Genomic DNA, 21,482 nt, shown 5'->3' with positions numbered 1-21,482 from the left:
AATCATGAGGAAGACTGCTGATCTGACAGTTGTCCAGAAGACAATCATTGACACCCTTCACAAGGAGGGTAAGCCACAAACATTCATTGCCAAAGAAGCCGGCTGTTCACAGAGTGCTGTATCCAAGCATGTTAACAGACGAAGAGTGGAACGAAAAAGTGTGGAAGAAAAAGATGCACAACCATAATTAATTCTAATTTATTAATTTTTTTATTTATATTTTTAAATAATGTAATTAAACTTATAATTTTAAATAATTATATTTTAAGATATTTAGTAACAGCCATGAGGGTCTACATTACATCAATTCATTTTTATTTTTATTTTTAAGTTTTTTAGCTACATTTGATTTTGATTTAGTGAACAAAAGTTTTCCAAATGTTGCTACACTGCTTATTTGTGCTTCTTTTCTAAAAAACATTAATCCTGATTAGGATTCATTATGAAGGTTTCCCTTTCAAAAATAAAATTCTTGAATTTGAGGCGTCTTTCTCTTATTATGGTATAGGTACAGATTTAGCGCGCTGAAGTTTTTGACATTATGCATTGTGATTTTATAATAAAAAAATGCATTGACTTCTCATATGATGAGCGAGTATAAACTGCATTTTAAAGTGATTGTGAAAAACTTAGATCTGCTCAAAAAAATCATCTAAGTGACCCACCTGCTTTTGGCTGTACCATTCCAGCATTCATCACCAATGGCGATCCGTTCTCCAACACACACAGTGTCCGGCAGTGTGGACCAGAACTTCTTGGTGTGGTTCAGTTTCTTCTTGGCATCTGTTAACTAGGACACAAACAGTTTGTTTTACAATCATTCCTTTCTAATCTGGTATAATAAATAAACATGTTTTTAAAGAAAGTTTCTAGAGGGGATGTTAGTGGTAAGGGTGCCCATTATTCTTACCATTCGGAACAGGGTGATGTCAAAACCAGTGGTGGGTCTTCCATCAGAAATGTAGGGTCGGAAACGCCCGGGGAAGCCTGAGTCTTTAGGAGAGCGCCGAGTTCGTTGTTCCGTGCTGAACTTGGGCCGCCCACATCCGTGAAACACCTGAAACAGACAAAAAAATATAAATACACAAGCACCACAAACAATTAAATAGAATAGCACAATTGAGAAAAATAAAACACGCATTTCTGATTTAAATGTGAAAATGTCATGTTTGAATTAAAAGCATACCTTCGTTGAGAAATCCCCGCTGTTCTCCTGCATGTTCATGATGGCGTGTGAGATCGCCACGGCTATGGGACCCATGCTTGCTTCAAAGTCAAAGGGTCCCTGCAGCCTCTCAGCGAGTCCCAACATGGCATCTAAAATTCAAAGCAATCCATTTCATAAATTATTTCAATTAACCGTGCCTAAAAAAAGATGCTGTAATTTCCTCCACTAGAGGGCAGCATACAGTCATTTGTCCAGGCTAAGCTCTTGAGGAACCTGAAGCCTGTTGTGCAAACGACTTGTTAAACAGTTTGAGACCATGAACAAGGCACCTCACAATTAAAGTTCACCCCAAAGCTTACAGGCAGGGTGAGCAAAGCCAGTCCCAGAGTCCCATGAGCCAGGAACACTTTGCAAGAGTGCATAAGAAAGTGTGACGGGACCTAAGGCAACACGGCCTTTCAGAGTCACAAGAGGCCCAAAACACTTCATGAAACACATGCAAGGATAAAAACAGAGCCGCAGCCCATTGCTCACTCCTATTCCAAGTCAACTCCAATTCTGCTTTCAAGCTGAGGCTTCACATAAATTGTTTTGGCCTCAGAGCAAGTGGAAACCACTTTAATGTGACCTGTTGATTTCTAATCTTTACTTATGATACTCCTCTGCTTAGTGTGGAAAGCTGGCTCCATTACATTTAGGAATGGTTCAGTGATAAATCAGTTACTTGAGCTATTTAACACTCTCTTACCAAGGAAGTTATTCCACTCGGTGTCCAGATCGGCCTGATTGGCCAGGCAGCCTCGCATGACGTTGAGGCAGTAGTTCTTGCAGGGCTTCAGTGCCACCTGGCCGGTACAGTACGGGCAGTATAACATCTTCATAGCCGCACGCACACAACTCGGAGAGGAACCAACCTGGAAGAGAGCACGAATAAGAATACTGAGCAAATGAGTCCGTAACCTATTTCATATGCCTGATGTTGCTGATAAAACTCTGAACAAAGAGCATCAGCGACCCTGCAACCTTTATAAGGTCACTGCTAATGTTCTGTTTGCTCAAATTGTCATTGCAGGTTCAACTGCTTCTATAACCTCACTACACACACCGAGAAGCCTTAGCCTCTGATCTTTTAATGCTGGAAGATAAACCCTGATTGGTCCATCAAGGTGCCCACCTTCACATAACTGATAAACCCTACAGAAAACCTTTACTCTCTATCTCTATGGAATTACATTTAGTTCAATAATAAATGAACGTAACTTTATAAAACTGAACGTAACTTTTTCAGAAATGATCAAACATATTCCATTACAAAAGAAGAAAAACACAATAAAAAAATAAAATAAAAAAAACTCAGTCGCACAAATGTAACAGGCTCTTCAAATATGCTTCATTTTTGTTAATGTTTTTCAAAGATTCGTTTTCGCTAATCGTGGATTCTAAATGCATTGCCACAGATTTCGCTTTTGATTCGCAGTTTTTCGTGGGGGCGGGGTTAACAGTGATCTACTCTCATTGGATAGTGAGCTTTTGATGGACATGTGGTCTCTGACTGGGAAATACAGACGTCACCTCATATTGAAAGCTCTCGTGGTGATTAAATCTGGTCTCTACCGCAAAAATTATTTTTCACCGACAAAAGTGAAAGAAATTTATTTTAAGCTCATACAGAGGTTCTACCCTGTAAAGAAGTTTATACAAAGATTTAAATCTGACATTAATCTTACATGCTCTTTTTGTTCGAGTTCTGAAGAAACTGTACTATTTTGGTCACTAAGAAACTTTGGAATGACATTGGTGTGTTTGTCAAGTGTAAGATTTTGCCAGGCTTCTCAGAACATGAAAAACATTATATTTGGGTATGATGACTCTGACCCCACAAACGAAAATAAAAGTTTTGTTATTAATTAAAAAAAATTCCTAAACAAATTTCACATTCACAAATGCAAATTCTCCAACTGTAAACCGGTCTTCTCTGTTTTTCTAAAAGAACTGGACAACTATTTGAATGTAATGTCAGTATCTACTAATAAGAAAGCTATAAGGACTGTTAGAATTTGTTCTCTGCATTAATAAAAAAAACGGGGAAAAAAATGTTACGTTCCGTTTTATAAAGTTTCGTTCATTTTTATTGAAGCAAATGTAATTCCATAAATCTCTGACTTGCTTCAGAAACATAAGTTGCCATGCTAACCAAAGTCAGCTCTAGGGATGGTACTGATGAAGATTTCCTGTTTCTGGTTTAGTTTGATTTGATTCTGATTCATTAGAATGTGTGTCAGTTATAATTTCTTACATAAAAATATTCTCTCTTTGCTAATGTTGTACAAACAAAGCTGTTCTGATTCAAACTGACCTTTTTGAAGCATTTTATAAAATAAAACTGTTCATAGCAGAGTTAACTAATACTAAAGCTATTAGATTAAATTTTGTTAATTGAAATAAAGCTGAAATTAAATTATTGGATGATTATATTATAATAATGCCAAGGCAACATTTCTAATCTAACTTTAGGTTTAAGCACAAACTATTAAAAAATATGGGTAAAAAAGAAAAGTAAAATAAAAACTAAAAATCTAAAATCAATGCTAACTCAAAATATTAAATAAAACTATATTAATATATAAATAATAAAAAAATAGCACTGTTCTTCACAGTCATTAATTTCATGAATCAAGCTATGCTGATCACGCTGTATTTTTAATTCCCTAAAAGAACCGACTCACATCTTTATGAAAAACTACACTGGTCGTGCTTTTTTAATTCACTACAAGAACTGATCATAAGACACTCGTTTATGGATCAGACTACATTGGTAACATTCTAATTTATATTTTATTGAATGCAGCTCTTAAGGACACAAATTTTTTCATTATTTTGTGTTATAGCATCACATTCAATAATTATTTGGAAAATGGACATTTTACCCCTCCTTATTCAAAGAAACGTAAAAATAAATGAATACAAATCTGCTCACCGTGGAGACTTTGCCCACTATATCAGGTATGAGCGCCAGGCCGTGGGAGAACGCGCGAGCTGCGATGAAGGACCGGGTCAACTGCAGGTGCATTTTGCGTGGAATGTCACCAAAGGGTTTGAGCTGCTCCATGTGCCTGCTGACGCACTCCATGTATGAGTCGCTGAACTCGTAGTGCACATTGACCAGACGGAACATGCGCTCCAAAAGCTCCCTCCAGAAATCCGTAAGCATGTCGTCCAGGTTGACGGCGCTGCTCCCATGATTGTAGAAGCGCCGTAGCTCACTGAAGAAATTCTCAAAGAGGTCGGCGTTCTTCACATAGATCATGCCATAGGTCTGCTCGAACATGTCTTTGAAAGATTTCTCTGCATTGCTCAACAGCTCTCTGAAGAACTCTGAGAACAAAGGACAATAATGATGGAGTTGTTTAGTTTTAAATATGTCAATGGTGATGAAGGTTTTCAGGTGCATTCCTTTTGTGGAGTATGCACTTGTAGTGTACTTCAAATATTTATTAAAAAATGTATAAAATTAATTAATTAAAAATATATATATATTTATTTATGTTTATGCATTTAGCAGACACTTATCCAAAGCTACTTAGAGTGCATTCAGGCTAAAACTTTTTACCTAACGTGTTCCCTGGGAATCGAACCCACAACCTTTTGTGCTGCTAACGCAATGCTCTACCACTGAGCCACAGGAACATTTATTATAATTTATATTACTATATATTATATACACACTTAAAAACAAGAAAAACTGCACTTTGGGATCATGTCAAATAATTTGTTGGTACACACTTGTTGACTAACATATTAAAGCACATGTAAAGTATGTGATTATAATTTAAAACTGTAGTTTGTTACTTGATACTAGATTAGTTCATAATAGACATAATATGTATATTTTAAATATACTACATTTCAATATTAGGATTACAAATGTTCTAAAAACTTCCAATGTCCATAAAAGACTAATAGCTAAATATTATAGTAAAAAGCACCAAGTAGTAGGCTATACAATTGTTGTACTATATTTTTAGTCTTCTGAAGCCGACTGATAAGCCTATAACAACTGATGAAGTCCAACCTGTTAATTTATTACAAGTTAATGTCTTCATAAGTACTGGAATACAGACAAAGTCATCCAGACTGATGAGACCACTGTCAGAAAAGATCTCTAAGAAGATTAATTAAAAATTCCATTTGGAACAACATAGCTGGGAGTAAATGATGATATTTTTCATTTTTGAGAGAACTACTGTTTTAACACTCAGAAGAAACATTTGCAAATTGGTAATGTTGGTGAGCCCTCATCTTTAAAGAATTCTCATGTAAGAAATAAGAAACAAATAAGAGATCTCTACATCTCATCTTTAAAAGAATGTGCACATACTGGCCATGAACACAAACATAACAGATTTGAATTTGATCACATGCGTAACATGGAACAGAGTTTGCATGCAGAAAGAAAGCACACAGACTGTCAACTTCGACACATATAAAATGAATTCTTATTAACTGTGGAACGTCAGCTGGCAGCATGTCCATGACTTTGTCATTACAATAACACTCAAGAGACAGCGGTTTAGTGCTCCGCAGATCCCTGGGCCTAACTTGCTCTCACTGACTGGAAAACCTACCAGAACTGCCAAGGAGGCCAGAAAAGCAAATGGTTATCATCTAAACCGATTAATGCATATTTCATTTGACCCAAGGCAAGGTTTTCACTCACTACATTCCAGAAAAATAATTTTTGTGTCTAAAGAGAAAGAGCTGAGAGTGCAGAAAGGATGAAGGGCAGCTCGTGGTTCCAATAGGTAACGTCTCGCCCATCGAGCCGGTTGAGGCTGACCGCTATCAATGGCATTTTCCTGTTGTCACATTCCATTCACTTTTCTTTCTTTCTGCACCACTCTTGCTCCATCCTTCAGGAGGCTTTTCAATAGGATTACTGAATAATGCTGACCCCCCCTCCCCGAAAACGGACCTGTACCCCCCTGAAACCCCTCGCACTCGCTGACTCTCTCCTGCTTTCAGTCCATCAGTGGCTTCAGAAGGCTCTCTTCATTGGAGACGGGGAACAATAACCTATTTCTCCCTGAGGAATGTCAGGCCCCGTTCCCCTCCCAGCCTCCCCAAATAATCCAGCCCCTCTCTCCCATGAAACCCTCTCTCTCTCCTGGGCCGCCAAACCCTATTTTCTTAATCTGAATAAAATGAGAATTCCAAAGAAGTGCTTCCCCTCTCATCCCGCTCTCACACATGCTCACCCTGCAAAGTGCACCATTTACTCCTCTTGCTAGAAGCCCACCAGCCCGCAGCACAGATGCCCTGCGCATAATGAGTGAGACTTTGAAGTGTTAAGTGTTCATGCATCTGAAAGCGTCATCTGGTGTCCTTGTAAACTGTCTTTTCACTACCCACAGGCTTCATCAACACAAACAAGACACCTCAGGTTTAGAAACAAACAAGGCTGCTGTCAATTCCACCTCAAGCTAACACCCAGTCAGGTGAATGACAAGAGGTGTGTGTGTGTGCTTGTGTGAGAGAAGGACAGGGAAATGCGAGTTTATTTGAGGGCTTTTCTAAATGCCCCCATCCACCACGGATACTGGAAACACAGCAGCCCTTGCCATTAGTTCCCCTCCTACGAGTGGCCCTCGTCCCCTGGCCCCACACAGGGAGAGAGATAGAAGGCACCCAGCTCCACGCTCCATTGACAGAGATTAAACCGTAAGGGCCAACGCACCCACCTTCCTCCAGATCCCGAGGAATGCCAGAGCTGTCACAAGTTTAAAGCCAGGGAGGAGGAAAGAACGGGGAGAGGGAAACGGAGGAGAGAGAGGTGAGGATGAGGAGGAGAATATTTTCCAGGTTTTCAAGTCTGTGTGCTACTACCAAAGAAAACATGAATTTACACGAGCCACTTGTTAGAAAACCACTTCAAGGACATGCATGCTAAATCATAGTCAAGTGAAATGAATTTTTGTAGTTTTTGGAAGATTTTTGTGCTTATGCATCAAGGCATGACTTGACATATATGACTTGACTAGACAATAATTATACCCCAGTGAAATGCAAAAAACGCAAAGGTTTGCTAAACTGCTTATGGGTCAATGGCATGATGTTTTTTTTTTTGGTCCAAATACACCAATTGACTTTTAATACATTTAAATGCAATTTGTAAAGCACATTTGTTAAAATATTACTATTCAAAAAACTTTTGTTAGCCAAACTAAAGTCATGTGGTGTAATCAACTTGCAGAAACATAAATAAATAAAATAAAAATAAAAAACAACTTAAAACTTTATATTACCGAATTTTTATTGGACTTCTTAAAAATAAAGTAAAGATTTTTCCTTTTCTTTATCGTGGACACCTTGTCTCTGACTCTTTGTGCATAAAGCAAAGTTTTTCACTTAACATCCACCATCCCCCACACCACTTCCTCTCTACATCCTTCCCAACATATTTTCTGAGATTCTGGGACCCAGGGTTACAGTTGGAGGGGCGTTATTCAGGCATTCTACTTCATCATTAAAAGACTTTATGATACACAGGAGCAGGCTGCGCACCTCCCTTCTGATTTTTCTATTAAAACAACTGGTTTAGAGATGTGTGTGAAAAGTTATCTGGGAGGATGCTCGCCGAGAGAATTACAATATCTATGAGGAGGAATGGAAAGTGGTGTTTGGACTCAACACGGGTCCCAAATCCCAGAGCGCTCAAACATGTTCCTCAGACATCTAGAGGAGGGAAAATCCATTATTCGCTATCCTGCCCTCCACACTAGCTTATTCCTCTACTCATCCCCTTTTGATAACTCTACTTTACTTTATCCCAGGCAGTAATTGTTCCCCATTTGGGCCAATTAGTTACTCAGCCTCTTTCTGTCCTTGTGGGATTTCAACCCCCCTACAGAGGCATTAAGGATAAGAACTTGCTAGGGGGTAAATCCTAATTCTTACAGCGCAATCACAGCTCCTCCAAACAGGGTCACCCAGACCCAGACCGGACACACGGGAAGGAACAAACACACCAAACGCTAGAGGAAAACTATTTCTGGCAAGGGACTTAATTGCCCGTGACTCCAACATCAAGGATTTCAAAGCAGAGGCTGCTTCCAGTGCAAACACACCCAAACTCGCTTTAGAGTGTGTGCTGAAATTAATTTAATCTTAATGACATCTAGCTGCTGTGTTGATAGCGAACATGTTCTACCACATTTCCTGCTGAACAAGTTGCATGTAATTCATTAAATCTTCATTACAATCTCCAACTACTATAAATACATTCATCTCTGCATCCTGTAGGCCTGTCCAGCGCAGAGGAAATGTCTGTTTGTGCGTAAACGAGAAAAATCTGTTTCTTCTGTAGCAAAAACCTCTTTTACACTCTTAAAGAGACTCAAAGCGATCTCATTTACACAGACATTTCTAAAGCGAAGAAAATACTTAGGTTTTAATGAAAGAACGCATTGAGAGTGTCTTTGTTTGCAAGCATAAAAGCTACTGGTATTTTAAGGCTGTTTAGCTCATTAAGTCACATGCCAGGGTCTAGTGCACATTTTACGCAGACTGACGATTCAATGTGTATTCCCACGGTAAGAGTTCAAAAGACCTGAGAACCTGGAGATGGAGGAGAAATGAAAGGCATAACAGACTTATGGCAGAGAGAAAAGGGGGAGAACGGGGGACAAAAGGCAGCAGAAAAAAAAAGAGCAGAGGCGCGGATGGATCTGGTCACTGCTGCATTCCGACACGTCACATTCCTGCTCACATCTGGCTGCAATACACACCATCCCTGTTACCATTTACTCCCTGAAGTCTCACTTTCTTTTTAAATTCACACAAACAGGCAATCTTGAGAGCCGACCAGGTCACCTCTCACTTCCATCAATGTTCCCTGGAAGACATCACCTCGGATTCTGTTCCCATCCTCCGCAACAGGATGTAAAAAGATGATACTTCACTACCAAGATTCTACTAAAACATAAATGCATAATAAACCAAATATGCCTAAAAGACCTGTCTATTATTATTATTATTATTATTATAAAACACTGACAAGAAAAAGAAAAATGCGTAAAACCACATAGTGAAACCAATATGATACTGAAGGAAAGTATAAAAAATTATTAAATTAATGCATTTAGCAGATGCTTCTATCCAAAGCGACTTACAAGGCAATCGGGCTAACATTTTTTACTTAACAGTAAAAAATAAATAAATAAATAAATAATAAAAATAAAATATTAAAAAAATTATTAAAGTAAAAAATGCAGTACTTTTTTTTTTTTTTTGTTAATGTAATAATGCTAATTACTGATAGAAAAAAATATTATTTTAATAATATCATTAACATTAAAAATCTTTACAAATATATTTTTTTATTTAATTTTTATTGTTAATGGAGTTGCTAATAATAATAATTATTGACAAAACAGTTATTTTATTAATTTTTAATATTAAATAAAACATTATATGTCAAATTAAAAAACACTCCATTAATACAGTTTTGTAAATATAAGTAAAAATGCAAATTTTTCTTGTTAAAAAATTTGATTATATCAATATTATTAATTACTTTTGATAAAACAACAACAAATATTATTAATAGTGATGTATTGATCTGATAATCCGTATCGGTTCCGATATTGCCAATTTGCCATTTTCTGCCAGATTGGTATCGGTCAGACGAGAACGATCCAAATGCGACGTAGTGCGTATACTATTCTGTTATTTTTAAGCATTTTTGCGCACTATAGTTCAAGTGTTCTGAAGCTGTTCCATAGTTTAATGTGAAGTATAGATTAATATATAAGTAAAGTTGACAAACTCTTCTCCCTGCTGTGACTGTCTGTCATCCTCCATTCAGCATTCAAACTGCGTGTGAGTTTGGTTACTGCAGTCATATGTTGCTGCCTTAATTACTTTACAGGGCATTTAAAAGAAATGTCTTTTCATTTTACATGTTGTGGGGGTGTGTGTGTGTGTGTATATATGTATACACTCAGATTTTTGGATCGGTTCTGAAAAAATGGTATCATCGCATCCCTAATTTATTATTAATTAAACAACATCAATAGTAATACATTTTTTTTTACATCATAACACACCCCAACTCTCACAGAACTTGCCAGAAAACCATTTAAAACCACCCTGCTGCTCTGCCAGAGACACAAGGCTTTGGTAAAGTTGGATGGCCACATGAGAGTCAACATGGGTCTCATTTAGAAATAGCTGTGGCTCAGAGCAAATGGGTGACAAATCGTGTGTGAGTGGAGGAAGATGTGCCAACAGCACTTCATTTATCCTTCCTTGTCTGTCTAGTCATTGACCATCAATCCAAACACCATCTCACCATTTCATCTCAGAGGCAACAGCCCGATACATTCCTGGCTGGATTCTAACTCTTTCAGCTACCCAGGGGGATGTTTTTCCTTAAAATGTTCCCTTGATGAACTTGAGCTTGGTCTATCCAGATGCATGTGACCAGGCCTCTAATTTGTTTCAATTTTCCTCATTTGACACACTTTTATAGCATGAAGAGAAGGGAGCAAATAAAACATGCATTATAAACCAGGCGAGTGTGTCTCTCTGTGTGTGTGTGTGTGTGTGTGTGTGTGTATGATAGCATCTGTGGGATTTTCCCCTCCTGAATGAGTCAGCAGTGTCGATGCAAGTTCCCATGCACCCCTCTGCCCTGCACTGGGGAAACCTGACCCCTCTCTCCCAGCCTGATATTCACTGCCACATGCACTCAGAGAAGAAGCCAGGCCTCTGCATGTGTGTGTGTGGTCTGTCTGCAAGCATGAGAGTGTGCACGCGCATGTGTGTATGGCAGATGACAGTGGGATGTTGAGGGACAGGTGGAGAAATGGATGTATAGACTGTGTCTGGCAGTCGGGGGTGTCTGTCAAATTAGCTGTAGCAGTGTATGGAAAAGCAGGATGAGCGGATCAACAACTGATTAACAGACAATATCGCAACTCATTTGAATGCAAATGACAAGCAAAACAGTTGGATTTGGTAGATTTGCATGCGTGAATGTGTGTAAGAGCTGTACTGACGGTCAAAGTGACGGTGTCTCTGCGTGAAGGTTTTCCGCAGGTTGGAGCTGAGCTGATGAACGGGGGCTTTCAGGTCCATGTGGCTCTGCTGACTCAGTTTCTCCTCCATCTCCAGAGTACAGCAGGAGAAACCTTGAGGACACACCTTCAGATGATTTCCTGGAAAAGGCAAACAGAGAGAAGGTTACCAAATGTAAACAGTCTAACAAAACATTGTTTTTCTTACTGCCTTCATACAATTTAATTACAACAATAATATTGTATTAGTATAATAGTATTTAATAATTGTATTATAGTATAGATAAACCAACGTTTCACTGCTTTGCCATGTAATTTGTAAATGAAAGGCATTTCTAGTAGTGGTCTCATTTGGACCTCACTTCATGTAATATAACACTGACAACATACAGCTGTTTTACAATGCCAATAAAGCTCTTGAATCTTAAATGTTACAGAGCAAGTCCTTTTATTTACTTATTCTTTATTGAATTATGTCTAGACGTTTTGAAAACTGAAAGCTGAAAACCTAACGTCAAATTCATTTCCAATACAAAGAACAGAACTGAACACAAAGTGCTCACAGTATCAAGTGAGCTGACAAGCCACAGTCATCCTAGAGAAAAAGCAAAAACTGAATATTCAAGACCCTGTGGACGCATGTTTCAGTACTTCTAAGGAAACCTGGGCTTTCTTCGTGATTCGTCCATTCAGAAAACAAGTCTGCGCTGCGGTCGTCAAGTGAACGGCACAGATGGACAGCGAGCGGCTGGATTAAACAAGGCGTCACATTAACACTGGGAGTGTGAGAAGGGCGCACTGTGAAGTCACAGCTGCAATAATGTTTTGTTTTTCTCTTTTTTTTATGCATTTGTAGGAATTCAAGAGAACACAAGGGTCCTTTCAGTAGAAGGGACTCCGACCAGCGGCTTGGCTACCCATGCTGCTGTTCAGCGACACTGGCCACCTTGGACAGCATACTGCAAACCGAGGCCATTTCTCAGTGTGGCTATACATTTCACTCCATGCATTTTATATTTATTAACTGAAATGTAGTTGATTTTGAAGGTCAGTGTTCCTGTGAGGGATGATAGGGGCACAAGAACAATCTAAAAAGATTCTTATCAGCATTGCGCATTAATAACAGTCCCTCCAGAAATACGTGATAATGCCATCGCCTGATTTAATGCATAATCAGCCGAAGGCCGCATATTTATTTTTTCAAATACGCTGCTCTTTTGCTGCATAAATTGCCGATTTCAGAAAGCAAAATATGCGGGACTAGCATGATTTCAGAATCCCTGTATTTTCGTTGCAAAAAACATATTAGCAGAAAAGATGAAAAATGTTGCGTTTACTTCACACAAGTTACACATTGTCCCCCTATTGCCATGGGAACCTTATGAAGTGACGTAATTACGTGACGTGAATAATCATCTGCAAACCCCACGGTGAAACCAGGGTGAAACTTGAAGCGCGCAAATCATTCTTATTTGGCAAAAAAAATAAGCTAAAAAAAAACGTTTCCCGATTTTGTTACATGACAGTGGAGCCAAATTATATTGCGAGAACTTGCGAAAACTGCGGTTTGATGAAATAGAGAAAAAAAGGTGATTCCCCCAACACCCCCTTCTCACTAGGCTACTAACACTGTTGTAGTTTCATTCAGAAGTTGATGCAACTTTACAGTTGTAAGATTGCACTTTTTTTGTTACAGAACAGTATCAAAAACTTACAGTTGTAATTATATTAGTATTATGTAAAATAATTTACGCTAAGAGATTGCAACTTAAATATTCCTTGATTTAGAATGCTGGCTTATCATAGGAAGTAATAAGAAATTACTCTTTACATTAAGGTAGTAGCCTAGTGAGAAAAAGGTGTTGGGGGAATCACCTTTTTTTCTCTTTTTCATCAAACCGCAGTTTTTGCAAGTTCACACAATTTCATCGCATAAAATTGCAAAAATATCCCGCATATTCCATCGCATTTTTTAAGAAAACGTGCCGTAAAACCAAGGATTTTTGCCCGCAACAATCACAAAAAAATCCACGTTTTTCTGGAGGGAATGTAATAATAATTAAACGACAATGCACACCCGATGGTCATAAGTGATTTACTGAAAAACAGATTAGAACCATTCAATTGATTGATCAATCTAATAAATGAATGCACTGATGCAAACAGTAAACATGTATTTTAATTTATTTTGCACAGCAGCCAAACTATTTTTATATTAGATTTTGGCCAGCAAAGTGGAAGAATATTTAAAAAAAAATTAAAAGCGACTATATATAATGGTTGCCCCTGGGTTGACACTACTCTGTCTCTAAACGGATGCAGTGCATTCTGTCATGTGCACCATGATATCTGTGGCATGACTCGTATCGGAGCATCTGCTGAAAACATTGGCGTGGGTGAAAAGCGAGGAGCTGTTGAGAGCTTACAAATAATCATAATCACATCTTACAAAATATCCAAGAGGAATTGTCACTGACCACAGCCAGGGCTTGTTTTACACAGGCGGAGCAGGAAGGAGAGGCAGCGTGTGTTGATGTGAGGGATGGGACATCTTGTGCATGGCAATGGTCTGCTTTTTAATAGATATCAGTGGGATGTCAAATGCCCTTATCAATCCTGCATTGAAGGAGATTTCCCCAAAAAATATATGAACAGAAGTTACGGCTTTATACATAAGGAGTCTTAAGGAATTTGTTTGTAAAGCTAAAAAAGAGCAACACCTTTACCCTGCCGTGGGCCCCAGACCAGCTGTAACCCTCAACTCAACTGGGACCTCGTCCAAATCACTCACTTATTTTCACACACTTGGCATCAGGTACATACAAGACCTGTACATCATATCTCAGCCCAACAGACAGCTCTTTGTATAAGGGCATTTGGAGAGAGAGAGAGAGAGAAAACCTAACCTGAAAAAGCAAAGCAAAAATTCTATTAAAAACACAGAAAATGGAACCAAATGTAAAGCTTTTGCAAATTACTGGACAGGGAAAACAAATTTGAACCTTTAACCATTTCAATACAGACCATTAACTAATCAAAACAATCAACGCAGGGAAAACGTGATTTTAGTAACTAATTTTAAGCTTTGCATAAAAATACAGCCTTCTTGAGTTAATATGTAATCCAAAACATATTAAGTGTGTCATTTGCTGATGCCAAAGTTGACACATCAGCCTGCTGAAACAAACAGTCACCATATTTCATGTTTTACTCAATAGATTTATAAATCAATACATCCATCTTTTAAGAGTTCAGTATGGCTGCATGCACAGGCTAATCTTGGCAGACAAATGCTAAAGGGAGGTTTTTGATTTCATGTTGCTTTAACACAAGGCCAAACTTTTTGACAGCAATAAGATCCATTTCCATGTGATCCTTAGGACTAAAGCACTTGACTATAAATCTGAAAAAGAGATTTGTTATTACTGTCTCCAATAAGTCACTTCCTATTGCTGTTCTGGAGGCCCAAGAATATTCTGTTTTGCTGACGGATGAGGGGATGGAAACTGCCCTGTGGACAAAACCCAGATTAGTCCTGATGCCCCCCCATCATTCCCATCTCTCCTTCTGCCCCGACCACGATGTGCCCCTGGCCCCAGACAGACATAACCCCCCCATAACCCCACGCCACTAGCCAGCAGGATTAACCACAGAGGTCAAAGGTTAACTGCCACTCCTCTGAGACAGGTCGTGCACTGTGACCCTGCAAGGGACTGACCAGCAGACCCACCACCCACACACACACTCACTCAATCACAGGCCGGACCCTCGGAGTCACAAGTCATAAATTCTCCGGGGGATTATTTCAGGCCGGCTGTCACTATAAATTGCTCTGGCCACCACATCATCATGCTGTTGCCAAAAGAAACAGAGTAATGGGCTTCACTGTTGTCTGCCTAATAAAACACATGCGTCAATTTCCACATGCCTGCACGAGTGTCAATAACACATTTCCGGTGGTTATGACGAATCATCATTGTTCTAGTTAGAGTTCTAGCCTTGACAACTAACTGAAAGTAAAGTTTTTCATCTAATATTTATATATTATTTCAAATACCAAAAATTAAATTTAGTAGTTTCAATTGCCCATATTATTTTGAATTGTTAAGATGAAAAATTTCAGTCAGTGGACGATTTTGTAATCTTGAAAATGTCAAAACTTGAATGTTAAGCTAATTTTACTGTAGTAAAGTGAAGACAATACCTTTTGCTTGTTTAAACATTTGTTTTAAGGTGCAAAAAAGTGACGGAAGACTTTTAAAATGGAAGTGACAACATGATTCACACACTCCGGTGAGAGTTGACTACAAAACAACATGGCTGACATCCCAAAACCAGAGCCATCTTTACACAAGCTTCAGTAACCACAGAAGGAGGGGAACTGCTATTTGACACAAAGCTTTTTCTCTGGTGAGGCCTGGGGTTCGAGGCAGCCCGACCCAACTAAATCAGATGTGTTGTTTTGGCTAGTTTTCATAAGGAAAACAACAACTTGCAGATGGTGATAAAACATCAAACCTTGCGGGGAAATGCTCCAAATGAGTATTGCTTGAAACCTTTGTGGAATGAGCATTTAATGAGTACACTCCCTCCTTTTGGCAGAGGACGCTCGTGCATAGCTATTAGCTTCGAGATGAGAGCGGTTTTAATGGGATAAAAGGCAGAGCTAGATATTTGATTTCAAAATCATAGCCTTTCTATTATACGGTTGTCTCCTCCAGAATGTGCCTTTCATGTTCAGGCATGTCCTTGCTGATGCACTCTCCTGTATTCACACCATCTGCATGAAGACAGATCTCAGCACTCCTCTCTTTGTGTGGCCTGAGGCTATCTTTGGACAGTCCATCCTTCATTTACAGAGTCATGAATACAGGGTGGAGAAAGGACAGCTTTCACAATGTCTCCTGACAATCGTCCTATCCTGAATTCTGTCTACCAGCCTGAAAGGACAAGGGCCTTGACATCAACAAGTATGACATCACGCAACAGCTCTAAAGAATTTATGAAGCACACAAAACAATCACTTACTTAAGAGTTACAGTGCTTTACACAAAAACAACAAGAGCCAGACAACACTGTTTTATATTTCACTTTCGTTAATCACTAGCGCTGGGTGATATTGAGTTTTCACAATATATTTGCTGGCAATGTAAAATGAAAGTAAAGTGATTATCTTTTATTTCACAATTAAGTTTCCAAAAGTGCATTTCATTACACAAGTTTGACGTAATTAAATATTGTTACAAAATTGAAAATTTTCCTTGTGCCACAATCTACAAATAAAGTCTTTTGGTGTAAATTTCAAAAGCCAGAATGAGCTGGGTAATTTAAACCACCCATTTCAATGAAACTCAACTATTTGCAGTGTTGTGCCTGAACGCGTTCATTGAACGATAGTTCATGAACTCGTTCATATTTTGGGCGAACGTGAACTGAACGTGCTGTATTATTGCCTGACGAACGTAACTATCAACTCGTTCATTCTGGTGTCTGTGAACGGCACGCTCTCTCAGGTTAACTTCGTTCACTAGGGTGTCAGATTTCTATAGAGCCTTCCAGGCAAAAACCTGGCTAAAACACACCGTAAACGGGTCTTAATATGTAGCGGAAAAACACCCAATCTGGCAACACCAGCCACCAGTGTCGCACCCGGTCGCACCGCCATCCGCCGCATGCGTGACGCGTCATCAAAAAAAAAAAAAAGCATCGAGGTGACAGCAGCATGTAGCAAGAAGGCGTATGATCATTTAAAAGAATTTTATGATGTTTATGACAAGGTCGGTGAGAATGGGAGACAAAGCATTAAAGCAACAATGGGGAAATGCTGTCCCCTCAATGCTAATGTAAACCCTGGTTGGATAAAGATTCAAAATTGGATATGAAGATGAAATCTGATGCATAGCTTCATTGTTAAAACTGATAAAATAATTGCTGTCTTGATTCTATATGGGCAGTGGCAATAATTTAGAAAAATAATAGTTCGCAGCAACATATGGAAAAAAAGAACTATGAACTAGTTCATTCTGTGAACTTAGTGAACTTATTTAAAAATTTTGTAGTTTGAACTATGAACTGAACTAGTTCATTTTAAAGTTTGTGAATTGAACTTTGAACTAGTTCATGTAGAAAGTGAACTTTCCCAACACTGACTATTTGTTTGCAATCACTTTTTAAATTAAAACATTTTAGTGAAAAAAGTTACAACTGATAGCTGTGGATAAATAGTTAAATAAAAAAAGTGTACATTTATTCTTAGAAATTATAAATAAAAACCAAGCCATGTTTTCCAGTGTTTAACTTAAAATTAAACATTTGACATTTACTTTGATGAAAAAATAAACAAACAGAAGAAATATCTATAGAGACCGAACTAGACCATTTTTTATTTGAGCTATATCACCTAGACTTGTTCACCGTTAGCACAGATTCTTTATTAAAATCGAGCCTAAAAGTTTAAATACTTTGGTTCACTCAACGAGTGTGAGAGGCCACAACTGGCGTCTTGTTCATGAGGAAACAGCTGGCGCTCTCTATTTATGGTAAAAGATACAACTCCTCGGGTTTTCATTGTGCAGTTCCCACCGCAATGGGTGCGTATTCAAATGGGAAAACTGTAACAGGAACCCATTATTACAGAGCAACTACTCATATGGTGGTTATAAAGAGGGGAATTACTTTCTTTCTCTCCAAATCAAATCCAGCATCTTTCAAACACTGCCATGACAAGTTTACAACACTATTGCCAGCACAATGATGCCTTTCAGAGACTCGGAATAAATGTGGGACGGCTAAATGGAAATGACAGCAGAGCTGGCCGGTGCGTACGGTCACTATTGGCACTTGCAGTGCAGTACTGAAAAAACAGAACGGCCTGGTAAGGAGGCACTTAACGCTAACATGTAGGCCATATTGTCCTGTAACATTCACTATATTTAATGAGACAAGGTTTTATTTGCTCAGTGTTAGTCTAAATGACTACCCTTTTTCCTTCTTAACATATTCTACCTCTTTTTAAATTTAATTTTTCTATTTTAGTGTACTTATCAGGCTAGTCAAGGTTTCTTATTTCAGGGCACCATAAACAATAATTTTTCAGTTTTTAATGACTACTTTTGCTTTCACTAACCCTTAAAAATGATAAGGCAGTTTTGCTGTTGTACCTAAAATTAAAGCTGAAATATATGATTATTGTTGGAAGTTTAAATAAAATACTCAAAAGAAACTATAATGCTTAAACTAAAAGCAAACAATTTATAGGCTGATTTTCTGGAAAAGGTTCCCCTCAAACACTGAGGCATTATCAAAACTTTGCTATGTTTGTTGGAGTTTTAAGATCAGGCTCAGCTGATGCCATGCATCAAGTTGCTAGGGTATTTTTGTACCAAGTGTCAAAAATACATGATTTTTCTTTTATGCTAAAAATCAATAGGATATTAAGATCATGTTCCACAAATATATTTTGTAAATTTCCTTCTGTAAATGTATTAAAACTTAATTTCTGATTAGTAATATGCATTGATTAATAATTTATCTGGACAGCTTTAAAGTTTTTTTTTTTTTTTTTTTTTTTTTGCACCTTCAGATTCCAGATTTTCAAACAGTTGCATCTTGGCCAAAAAATTTCAGATCCTAACAAATTATAAACTTATTTATTCAGCTTGTTTAAGATGATGTATAAATCTAAATTTCAAAGTGCATACAGCACACCAGCATTTAAACACAGACTTTATGTGCAAATGTGTCGCCCTCGCATTGAGAGTTCTGTGGGGAATCAGTTTTTAGACATAGGTCGGATGTCCAGATATCGGATATGTATCGGATTTAAAACCACTTTGTATCTCATGCAGATTTTTTCATTTACACAACAAAATCCAATCTGTATTAGATGTGAGCAAACAAATCAGATTTTTTGTGCCATTTTAAATGCAGCCAAATAGTTCTGACATCATAACCATGATGCATTTATAATGACCCACTTGTTCCACTTATTTCCCAAAAATGAGCTTGATGAACCTTAGAATTTGCCTACATAGATCAATCTCTGATTCAATATAGCAAAGAAAGTTCTATTTCCCCCAAATATGCACTCATGCGTGTTCTGTTGATGCTGTTAATGGGGTCTGTGCTCAAGGATACATTCCTCAAGTCTAACACTATGAAAACACTAGCAAAAAATTCATTTCACAGGTCATGTTTTTCTAATCCAGCATCCCTTCCCATTCCTGATACATTCTCCTCTTGCTCCATGGAGAGCACCAACTATTCCCTGGTCTTCTGAGGCTAACTTCACAGGCTATGCTACTGATCCAAAGCTGGGCATTTTCTATAGTGGGTTGCTCCATCTGGTTGATCCGTCCGCAGAGGTCACGAACCAGACTTCGCTTGGAACAAGTGCAGCTGAACCCTTCTGGTCTTTAATCTGGAGGTACGAGTGATATCCCTTGATAGAAACATCTCTCTGCAGCCCTATGGGGCAAGTGTCATATTAATGAGGAACTGAGTTAACGAGCAGGATATCCCACACCAAGAGGCCCATCTGACACTTGTGCAGTTATAATACGGTACAGTCCAGCCAAGCAGGGACACATGGCTCATTCAGCAAACTATGGCCCTTGTGTCCGGTAAGGCCGAAATAAAGGAAGCAACACAGAGTGAAAAAAAACAGTCAAATCACGGTTTGGCTAAAATATTACATTTAAATTCACAACAGGACAACAAGTTTAGACTAGAGAGACTTTTCCTTCACCTTCAAATAGTTAATGGTTAATAATGGTTTAACAAAGGTAATAGTGCAGCCAAAAACGTGACAAATGTTCAACAGTGGTTTATGGGTCAGTTGATGCAAAACATGTCCATGAATTTTTTTTGGTTCAATTTTACATTAATGCATAGGGGAAAATGCATATTTTAAGAAATGATTATTTACTTTTTTATGACTCTACCTACATTTGAAATGGCCTTGCAGTGTGACAATACATTTTTAAAGTTGGCATTATCTGTTTCCTAAAAGCTTATTGTGAACAGCTGATCGAGGCATAAGTTTAAATTTAGTTTAAAAAGTTTTAAAACGTATGCTTGACTTCTCCAATTATTTAGTGTGCTTTAACCCTGCCCTTTATTGCAGTGGGCTTTAAACTTGTATTTAGCCTAGCCAATCTGCCTTCATCTGATCAACAAACGATTGACAGAACAAAAGGTCTTCTATTTCAGCTACATCACAACTTTACAAATATTAATATTCCTCACAGTCTCTCAGTTAATATAAGCTCATAAAAACAGCATTAGAATTACATTTAACAAACAGTTTAAGATGGACTACTTCATGTTGCACTGAAGGACGTGCTAACATACCAAAAAAGTATCTAATGCCAACTACCTTTGTTTTCAGTAGAAACATCTTAGAACAAGAGTTACAGTCTGTGCTACATACATCTGGTTGCACTCTGAATTCACATAAATCTCATCCAAAAAAAGATTTGGGCCCACAGAAATGTTTAAATCCACTTCTTGCTGAGCTCTTTCATTCTAATCGTATAAAACAAGCACTCAAAATTCACTTTGAAATGGTTCAGAGATTAGGAGATTCATCTGAGGAGAATTAGAGTTGAAGACACATGGCAGTCAGCCACAAGGCCAAGGAAAGCATGTGTGAGAAATGAAGCTTCCTTAAATTAATCAGGGATTAAAAGCTCTCCCACACAGCTGTCAAAACACCAAACCACCAACACTTTCTTTTCAGATGGAACGTGGGTTAATGAAGAGGAAATAAATGCACAGAAAACAAAGCAATATGGTTGTTTTCATCAAAAGTCAAGGTCCCGATCGTATACTACTGAGCCATAACGTTTGACTCTTAATAACAGGCTTATGAGTCTAGACGGCTGTTTGATCATTAACCAGGGTAAGAGCACAGCAGTTAAACAATCTCCTGGTCTTCTGTGGTGCACTTAGGCGCAGAGCAACATCAAAACTACACAAAACACAAACCAGATGTAAGGTATGATGCCGGGCAGGCAGGGAGCCTTAATACCATGTAAATCCTCAAAAACTCTGAATCGGTGCGGTGAGACACACATATGTTAGATTGATGTACACACTTGAGTGATCACCCACAAGCTCTCATCCTTTTGTACCAGTCAATCTCTGATTGCTAAACCAGAGCAGGGCCTCTGGCCAATTAAAACTCCCCACTGGTAAGCATTCCAAAAGGCTGCCATCCATGAACATTTACCCAGAAG

The 21,482-nt window shown here is 38.3% G+C and overlaps 1 protein-coding gene across 1 annotated transcript in view; it reads right to left on the bottom strand.

The window, feature by feature from the left end:
- The window catches only part of LOC128027265 (glypican-6), a 36,898-nt gene that overhangs the window by 3,509 nt on the left and 11,907 nt on the right, over positions 1–21,482 (bottom strand). Inside the window, exons 2-7 of the mRNA XM_052614688.1 lie at positions 11,227–11,385; positions 4,146–4,543; positions 1,917–2,082; positions 1,187–1,317; positions 911–1,057; positions 666–790 (exon numbers count right to left, since the gene is read on the bottom strand). Coding sequence (XP_052470648.1) covers positions 666–790; positions 911–1,057; positions 1,187–1,317; positions 1,917–2,082; positions 4,146–4,543; positions 11,227–11,385 — 1,126 coding nt within the window. The remainder of the gene's footprint in view (positions 1–665; positions 791–910; positions 1,058–1,186; positions 1,318–1,916; positions 2,083–4,145; positions 4,544–11,226; positions 11,386–21,482) is intronic.

Source organism: Carassius gibelio, chromosome A14 (assembly GCF_023724105.1).
Source record: "Carassius gibelio isolate Cgi1373 ecotype wild population from Czech Republic chromosome A14, carGib1.2-hapl.c, whole genome shotgun sequence".
In the NCBI taxonomy this organism is placed as follows: Eukaryota; Metazoa; Chordata; class Actinopteri; order Cypriniformes; family Cyprinidae; genus Carassius; species Carassius gibelio.
Note: the sequence above shows the minus strand (reverse complement) of the source record. Positions and strands in the feature narration are given on the sequence as shown.